The sequence below is a fragment of the Oncorhynchus clarkii genome, chromosome 13, assembly GCF_045791955.1.
Source record: "Oncorhynchus clarkii lewisi isolate Uvic-CL-2024 chromosome 13, UVic_Ocla_1.0, whole genome shotgun sequence".
Classification (NCBI taxonomy): domain Eukaryota; kingdom Metazoa; phylum Chordata; class Actinopteri; order Salmoniformes; family Salmonidae; genus Oncorhynchus; species Oncorhynchus clarkii.
Genome location: NC_092159.1, coordinates 2,503,863 through 2,513,862, shown reverse-complemented (window position 1 = coordinate 2,513,862; position 10,000 = coordinate 2,503,863). Strand labels below are relative to the sequence as shown.

At 39.5% G+C, this 10,000-nt stretch overlaps 1 protein-coding gene across 1 annotated transcript in view; it reads right to left on the bottom strand.

The window, feature by feature from the left end:
- The window catches only part of LOC139424185 (GRB2-related adapter protein-like), a 13,831-nt gene that overhangs the window by 1,376 nt on the left and 2,455 nt on the right, over positions 1–10,000 (bottom strand). The window contains exon 3 of the mRNA XM_071175867.1: positions 6,726–6,845. Within this exon, the coding sequence (XP_071031968.1) occupies positions 6,726–6,845 (120 nt within the window). The remainder of the gene's footprint in view (positions 1–6,725; positions 6,846–10,000) is intronic.

The following is a 10,000-nucleotide window of genomic DNA, read 5'->3' as shown; positions in this document are numbered from 1 at the left end:
TCTTACTCCCTATGGAGGGTACAGCTACAGTATAAATCTTACTCCCTGTGGAGGGTACAGCTACAGTATAAATCTTACTCCCTATGGAGGGTACAGCTACAGTATAAATCTTACTCCCTATGGAGGGTACAGCTACAGTATAAATCCCACTCCCTGTGGAGGGTACAGCTACAGTATAAATCTTACTCCCTGTGGAGGGTACAGCTACAGTATAAATCTTACTCCCTGTGGAGGGTACAGCTACAGTATAAATCTCACTCCCTGTGGAGGGTACAGCTACAGTATAAATCTTACTCCCTGTGGAGGGTACAGATATGGTATAAATCTCACTCCCTGTGGAGGGTACAGCTACAGTATAAATCTCACTCCCTGTGGAGGGTACAGCTACAGTATAAATCTTACTCCCTGTGGAGGGTACAGCTACAGTATAAATCTCACTCCCTGTGGAGGGTACAGCTACAGTATAAATCTTACTCCCTGTGGAGGGTACAGATATGGTATAAATCTCACTCCCTGTGGAGGGTACAGCTACAGTATAAATCTCACTCCCTGTGGAGGGTACAGCTACAGTATAAATCTTACTCCCTGTGGAGGGTACAGCTACAGTATAAATCTCACTCCCTGTGGAGGGTACAGCTACAGTATAAATCTTACTCCCTGTGGAGGGTACAGCTACAGTATAAATCTCACTCCCTGTGGAGGGTACAGCTACAGTATAAATCTTACTCCCTGTGGAGGGTACAGCTACAGTATAAATCCCACTCCCTGTGGAGGGTACAGCTACAGTATAAATCTTACTCCCTGTGGAGGGTACAGCTACAGTATAAATCCCACTCCCTGTGGAGGGTACAGCTACAGTATAAATCTCACTCCCTGTGGAGGGTACAGCTACAGTATAAATCCCACTCCCTGTGGAGGGTACAGCTACAGTATAAATCTCACTCCCTGTGGAGGGTACAGCTACAGTATAAATCTCACTCCCTGTGGAGGGTACAGATATGGTATAAATCTCACTCCCTGTGGAGGGTACAGCTACAGTATAAATCCCACTCCCTGTGGAGGGTACAGCTACAGTATAAATCTTACTCCCTGTGGAGGGTACAGCTACAGTATAAATCCCACTCCCTGTGGAGGGTACAGCTACAGTATAAATCTCACTCCCTGTGGAGGGTACAGCTACAGTATAAATCTCACTCCCTGTGGAGGGTACAGCTACAGTATAAATCCCACTCCTTGTGGAGGGTACAGCTACAGTATAAATCTTACTCCCTATGGAGGGTACCCTCCATTACTACCACCAATCAGAACAGCAGTATAGACACTCTGCCACCCCCCAGTACTACCACCAATCAGAACAGCAGTATAGACACTCTGCCCCCTCCCCATTACTACCACCAATCAGAACAGCAGTATAGAAACTCTGCCCCCCCCCCCCCCATTACTACCACCAATCAGAACAGCAGTATAGACACTCTGCCCCTCCCCCATAACTACCACCAATCAGAACAGCAGTATAGACACTCTGCCCGCCATGCTGGTCATTTATGAACATTTGAACATCTTGGCCATGTTCTGTTATAATCTCCACCCGGCACAGCCAGAAGAGGACTGGCCACCCCACATAGCCTGGTTCCTCTCTAGGTTTCTTCCTAGGTTTTGGCCTTTCTAGAGAGTTTTTCCTAGCCACCGTGCTTCTACACCTGCATTGCTTGCTGTTTGGGGTTTTAGGCTGGGTTTCTGTACAGCACTTTGTGACATCAGTTGATGTACGAAGGGCTATATGAATACATTTGATTTGATTTTATTTGATTTGAGAGAAATAAACTTTCTGTTCATATGGAAAATGTCTGGGATCATTTATTTCATCTAAGGAAACATGGGATCAACACTTTACATGTTAAGTTTCGATATTTTTTCACATTAATCTAAGCTGCCGAACACACAGAGAGCAGAGCGTTGATCTACCCATTACTACCACCAATCAGAACAGCAGTATAGACACTCTGCCCCCCCCCCATTACTACCACCAATCAGAACAGCAGTATTGACACTACCCCCCCCCCATTACTACCACCAATCAGAACAGCAGTATAGACACTCTGCCCCCCCATTACTACCACCAATCAGAACAGCAGTATAGACACTCTCCCCCCCCATTACTACCACCAATCAGAACAGCAGTATAGACACTCTGCAGAGCCAGTTTGTTGGGGGGTGTAAGGTAAGGGGGGGGGGGGGGGGGCAGCAGCAGAGCCAATTTGTTGGGGGGTGTAAGGTAAGGGGAGGGCAGCAGATGTTCTAACGCGGGAGATACGCCTGTTCTCTGTTTTACTGTGTGTGTGTGTGTGTGTGTGTGTGTGTGTGTGTGTGTGTGTGTGTGTGTGTGTGTGTGTGTGTGTGTGTGTGTGTGTGTGTGTGTGTGTGTGTGTGTGTGTGTGTGTGGTAGGACATGTGATAAGGAGTATAATAGAGGAGATATTTTTAGCTTCTGAGGCCCAAAGAATGTTTAAATAGATCACAGACTTTCCTTCACTGACCCTGACACACACACACACACACACACACACACACACACACACACACACACACACACACACACACACAATCTTTCACACCTTTCAAATACGCTGCTGCTACTCTAAACTTCCGAATTCAACTGTATCTCTGTGTCCCTTTACCCCTACCTACATGTACATATTACCTCAACTACCTCAATCCTGTCTAGTCCCTTTACCCCTACCTACATGTACATATTACCTCAACTACCTAGTATCTCTGTGTATTATCTATCCTGTCTAGTCCCTTTACCCCTACCTACATGTACATATTACCTCAACTACCTAGTATCTCTGTGTATTATCTATCCTGTCTAGTCCCTTTTCCCCTACCAACATGTACATATTACCTCAACTACCTAGTATCTCTGTGTATTATCTGTCCTGATGTCCCTTCACCCTTACCTACATGTACATAATACCTCAATCACCTCAACTACCTGGTACCCCAACACATGGATTCGGTAATGGTACTCCTGTATATAGTCTCATTACTACTTCGTACTCCTGTATATAGTCTCATTACTACCTGGTAGTCCTGTATATAGTCTCATTACTACCTGGTACTCCTGTATATAGCCTCATTACTACTTCGTACTCCTGTATATAGTCTCATTACTACCTGGTAGTCCTGTATATAGTCTCATTACTACCTGGTACTCCTGTATATAGCCTCATTACTACCTGGTACTCCTGTATATAGCCTCATTACTACTTCATACTCCTGTATATAGTCTCATTACTACCTGGTACTCCTGTATATAGCCTCATTACTACTTGGTACTCCTGTATATAGTCTCATTACTACCTGGTACTCCTGTATATAGCCTCTTGTCTACCTGGTACTCCTGTATATAGTCTCATTACTACCTGGTAGTCCTGTATATAGTCTCATTACTACCTGGTAGTCCTGTATATAGCCTCATTACTACCTGGTACTCCTGTATATAGTCTCATTACTACCTGGTACTCCTGTATATAGCCTCTTGTCTACCTGGTACTCCTGTATATAGTCTCATTACTACCTGGTACTCCTGTATATAGTCTCATTACTACCTGGTAGTCCTGTATATAGTCTAATTACTAACTGGTACTCCTGTATATAGCCTCAATACTACCTGGTAATCCTGTATATAGCATCATTACTACTTCGTACTCCTGTATATAGTCTCATTACTACCTGGTACTCCTGTATATAGCCTCATTACTACTTCGTACTCCTGTATATAGTCTCATTACTACCTGGTACTACTGTATATAGCCTCATTACTACCTGGTACTCCTGTATATAGCCTCATTAAAACCTGGTACCCCTGTATATAGTCTCATTACTACCTGGTACTCCTGTATATAGCCTCATTACTACCTGGTACTCCTGTATATAGTCTCATTACTACCTGGTACTCCTGTATATAGCCTCATTAAAACCTGGTACTCCTGTATATAGTCTCATTACTACCTGGTACTCCTGTATATAGCCTCATTAAAACCTGGTACTCCTGTATATAGTCTCATTACTACCTGGTAGTCCTGTATATAGCCTCATTACTACCTGGTAGTCCAGTATATAGTCTCATTACTCCCTGGTATTCCTGTATATAGTCTCATTACTACCTGGTACTCCTGTATATAGCCTCATTACTACTTTGTACTCCTGTATATAGCCTCATTACTACCTGGTACTCCTGTATATAGCCTCATTACTACCTGGTACTCCTGTATATAGTCTCATTACTACCTGGTACTCCTGTATATAGCCTCATTACTACTTCGTACTCCTGTATATAGTCTCATTACTACCTGGTAGTCCTGTATATAGTCTCATTACTACCTGGTACTCCTGTATATAGCCTCATTACTACCTGGTACTCCTGTATATAGCCTCATTACTACTTCATACTCCTGTATATAGTCTCATTACTACCTGGTACTCCTGTATATAGCCTCATTACTACTTGGTACTCCTGTATATAGTCTCATTACTACCTGGTACTCCTGTATATAGCCTCTTGTCTACCTGGTACTCCTGTATATAGTCTCATTACTACCTGGTAGTCCTGTATATAGTCTCATTACTACCTGGTAGTCCTGTATATAGCCTCATTACTACCTGGTACTCCTGTATATAGTCTCATTACTACCTGGTACTCCTGTATATAGCCTCTTGTCTACCTGGTACTCCTGTATATAGTCTCATTACTACCTGGTAGTCCTGTATATAGTCTCATTACTACCTGGTAGTCCTGTATATAGTCTAATTACTATCTGGTACTCCTGTATATAGCCTCAATACTACCTGGTACTCCTGTATATAGCCTCATTACTACTTCGTACTCCTGTATATAGTCTCATTACTACCTGGTACTCATGTATATAGCCTCATTACTACTTCGTACTCCTGTATATAGTCTCATTACTACCTGGTACTACTGTATATAGCCTCATTACTACCTGGTACTCCTGTATATAGCCTCATTAAAACCTGGTACCCCTGTATATAGTCTCATTACTACCTGGTACTCCTGTATATAGCCTCATTACTACCTGGTACTCCTGTATATAGTCTCATTACTACCTGGTACTCCTGTATATAGCCTCATTAAAACCTGGTACTCCTGTATATAGTCTCATTACTACCTGGTACTCCTGTATATAGCCTCATTAAAACCTGGTACTCCTGTATATAGTCTCATTACTACCTGGTAGTCCTGCATATAGCCTCATTACTACCTGGTAGTCCTGTATATAGTCTCATTACTCCCTGGTATTCCTGTATATAGTCTCATTACTACCTGGTACTCCTGTATATAGCCTCATTACTACTTTGTACTCCTGTATATAGCCTCATTACTACCTGGTACTCCTGTATATAGCCTCATTACTACTTCATACTCCTGTATATAGCCTCATTAAAACCTGGTACCCCTGTATATAGTCTCATTACTACCTGGTACCCCTGTATATAGTCTCATTACTACCTGGTACTCCTGTATATAGTCTCATTACTATCTGGTAGTCCTGTATATAGTCTCATTACTACCTGGTACTCCTGTATATAGCCTCATTACTACTTCATACTCCTTTATATAGTCTCATTACTACCTGGTACTCCTGTATATAGCCTCATTACTACCTGGTACTCCTGTATATAGCCTCATTAAAACCTGGTACTCCTGTATATAGTCTCATTACTACCTGGTACTTCTGTATATAGCCTCATTACTACCTGGTACTCCTGTATATAGCCTCATTACTACCTGGTACTCCTGTATATAGTCTCATAACTACCTGGTACTCCTGTATATAGTCTCATTACTACCTGGTACTCCTGTATATAGTCTCATTACTACCTGGTACTCCTGTATATAGTCTCATTACTACCTGGTACTCCTGTATATAGTCTCATTACTACCTGGTACTCCTGTATATAGCCTCATTACTACCTGGTACCCCTGTATATAGTCTCATTACTACCTGGTACCCCTGTATATAGTCTCATTACTACCTGGTACTCCTGTGGCTGTAGCTTCGTTATTGTTATTTTACTGTGTTACTGCTTCCTATTCCATGTTATGCTAATGTGACAATGTGACATTTGACAATTTATTTTATTTTATTTTATTTGTACATTCTGTATTACCATCTGGTTCAGTCTCTTCATTATACAACAGAGGTGTGTGTGTGTGTGTGTGGTGTGCGTGTGTGTGTGTGTGTGGGGGGGGGGGGGGGGGGGGTGTGTGTTAATGTGTGTGTGTGCCTGTGGTTGTGTGTCTGTTTGTGTGTCTGTGTGTGTGTGTGTGTGTGTGTGTGCCTGTGGTTGTGTGTCTGTGTGTGTGTCTGTGTGTCTGTGTGTGTGTGTGTGTGTGTGTGTATGTGTGTGTGTGTGTGTGTGTGTGGGGGTGTGTGTGTGTGTGTGTGTGTGTGTGTGTGTGTGTGTGTGTGTGCCTGTGGTTGTGTGTCTGTGTGTGTGTGTGTGCCTGTGGTTGTGTGTCTGTGTGTGTGTCTGTGTGTCTGTGTGTGTGTGTGTGTGTGTGTGTGTGTGTGTGCCTGTGGTGTGTGTGTGTGTGTGTGTGTGTGTGTGTGTGTGTGTGTGTATGTGTGTGTGTGCCTGTGGTGAGTTTGTGTGTGTGTGCCTGTGGTGTGTGTGTGTGTGTGTGTGTGTGTGGTTACCTGACAGAAACAGAGAACTCTCCTGGTGAACTCTCTGACTCTCTAACCAGGAACACTCCTCTCTCCTCCCAACGCAACCGTTGCTCAGCCTGCTGCCTGGACACACGTCCCGCAAACCACCTACACACAAACATACACAAACAGGTATAGTAGGTATATAAGGGTTAGGTATAGTAGACAAACCACCTACACACAAACATACATAATGTATACAAAATACCCATGGACCATCCCTCCCTGTCTCTTACTAGTTAGGGTTATAGGTATAGTAGGTATATACGGGTTAGGTTCAGTATATATAGTAAGGTATATAAGGGTTAGGTATAGTAGACAAACCCCCTACACACAAATATACACAAACAGGTATAGCAGGTATATAAGGGTTAGGTATAGTAGGTATATAAGGGTTAGGTATAGTAGGTATAGTGGTATAGTAGGTATATAAGGGTTAGATATAGTAGGTATATAATGGTTAGATATAGTAGGTATATAAGGGTGAGGTATAGTAGATATAGTAGGTATAGTAGGTATATAAGGGTTAGATATAGTAGATATAGTAGATATATAAGGGTTAGGTATAGTAGATATAGTAGGTATATAAGGGTTAGGTATAGTATGTATATAAGGGTTAGGTATAGTAGGTATAGTAGGTATATAATGGTTAGGTATGGTAGATATAGTAGGTATATAAGGGTTAGGTATAGTAGATATAGTAGGTATAGTAGGTATATAAGGGTTAGATATAGTAGGTATAGTAGGGATTTAAGGGTTAGGTATAGTATATATAGTAGGTATACAAGGGTTAGGTATAGTAGATATAGTAGGTATATAAAGGTTAGATATAGTAGTTATATAAGGGTGAGGTATAGTAGGTATAGTAGGTATAGTAGGTATATAAGGGTTAGATATAGTAGATATAGTAGGTATATAAGGGTTAGATATAGTAGATATAGTAGGTATGTAAGGGTTAGGTATAGTAGATATAGTAGGTATATAAGGGTTAGATATAGTAGATATAGTAGGTATATAATGGTTAGGTATAGTAGATATAGTAGGTATATAAGGGTTAGGTATAGTAGATATAGTAGGTATAGTAGGTATATAAGGGTTAGATATAGTAGGTATAGTAGGTATATAAGGGTTAGATATAGTAGGTATATAATGGTTAGGTATAGTAGGTATAGTAGGTATATAAGGGTTAGATATAGTAGGTATAGTAGGTATATAAGGGTTAGGTATAGTAGGTATATAAGGGTAAGGTATAGTAGGTATAGTAGGTATATAAGGGTTAGATATAGTAGGTATATAATGGTTAGGTATAGTAGGTATAGTAGGTATATAAGGGTTAGATATAGTAGGTATATAATGGTTAGGTATAGTAGGTATAGTAGGTATATAAGGGTTAGGTATAGTAACTATATAGTAGGTATATAAGGGTTAGGTACAGTAGGTATAGTACGTATATAAGGGTTAGGTATAGTATGTATATAAGGGTTAGGTATAGTAGGTATACTAGGTATAGTAGGTATATAATGGTTAGGTATAGTAGATATAGTAGGTATATAAGGGTTAGGTATAGTAGATATAGTAGGTATAGTAGGTATATAAGGGTTAGATATAGTAGGTATAGTAGGTATATAATGGTTAGGTATAGTAGGTATAGTAGGTATATAAGGGTTAGGTATAGTAGGTATATAAGGGTTAGATATAGTAGCTATATAAAGGTTAGTTATAGTATGTATATATTGTGTATATAAGGGTTAGGTATAGTAGGTATATAAGGGTTAGGTATAGTAGATATAGTAGGTATATAAGGGTTAGATATAGTCGATATAGTAGGTATATAAGGGTTAGATATAGTAGGTATATAAGGGTTAGGTATAGTAGGTATATAAGGGTTAGATATAGTAGGTATATAATGGTTAGGTATAGTAGGTATAGTAGGTATATAAGGGTTAGGTATAGTAGATATAGTAGGTATATAAGGGTTAGGTATAGTAGATATAGTAGGTATATAAGGGTTAGATATAGTAGGTATAGTAGGTATATAAGGGTTAGGTATAGTAGATATAGTAGGTATATAAGGGTTAGGTATAGTAGATATAGTAGGTATATAAGGGTTAGGTATAGTAGGTATATAAGGGTTAGGTACAGTAGATATAGTAGATATATAAGGGTTAGATATAGTAGGTATAGTAGGCATATAAGGGTTAGGTATAGTAGGTATATAAGGGTAAGGTATAGTAGGTATATAAGGGTTAGGTATAGTAGATATAGTAGGTATATAAGGGTTAGGTATAGTAGATATAGTAGGTATATGAGGGTTAGATATAGTAGATATAGTAGGTATATAAGGGTTAGATATAGTAGGTATATAAGGGTTATATATAGTAGGTATAGTAGGTATATAAGGGTTAGGTATAGTAGGTATATAAGGGTAAGGTATAGTAGGTATATAAGGGTTAGGTATAGTAGATATAGTAGGTATATAAGGGTTAGATATAGTAGATATATAAGGGTTAGATATAGTAGATATAGTAGGTATATAAGGGTTAGGGTATAGTAGGTATAGTAGGTATATAAGGGTTAGGGTATAGTAGGTATAGTAGGTATATAAGGGTTAGATATAGTAGGTATATAAGGGTTAGATATAGTAGGTATAGTAGGTATATAAGGGTTAGATATAGTAGGTATAGTAGGTATATAAGGGTTAGGGTATAGTAGGTATATAAGGGTTAGGTATAGTAGGTATAGTAGGTATATAAGGGTTAGGTATAGTAGGTATAGTAGGTATATAAGGGTTAGATATAGTAGGTATATAAGGGTTAGATATAGTATATATAGTAGGTATATAAGGGTTAGGGTATAGTAGGTATAGTAGGTATATAAGGGTTAGGTATAGTAGGTATAGCAGGTATATAAGGGTTAGATATAGTAGGTATAGTAGGTATATAAGGGTTAGATATAGTATGTATATAGTAGGTATATAAGGGTTAGGTATAGTAGGTCTATAAGGGTTAGGTATAGTAGGTATAGTAGGTATATAAGGGTTAGGTATAGTAGGTATATTAGGTATATAAGGGTTAGGTATAGTAGGTATATTAGGTATATAAGGGTTAGGTATAGTAGGTATATAAGGGTAAGGTATAGTAGGTATATAAGGGTTAGGTATAGTAGATATAGTAGGTATATAAGGGTTAGGTATAGTAGGTATATAAGGGTTAGGTATAGTAGGTATATAAGGGTATAGTAGGTATATTCGGGTTAGGTATAGT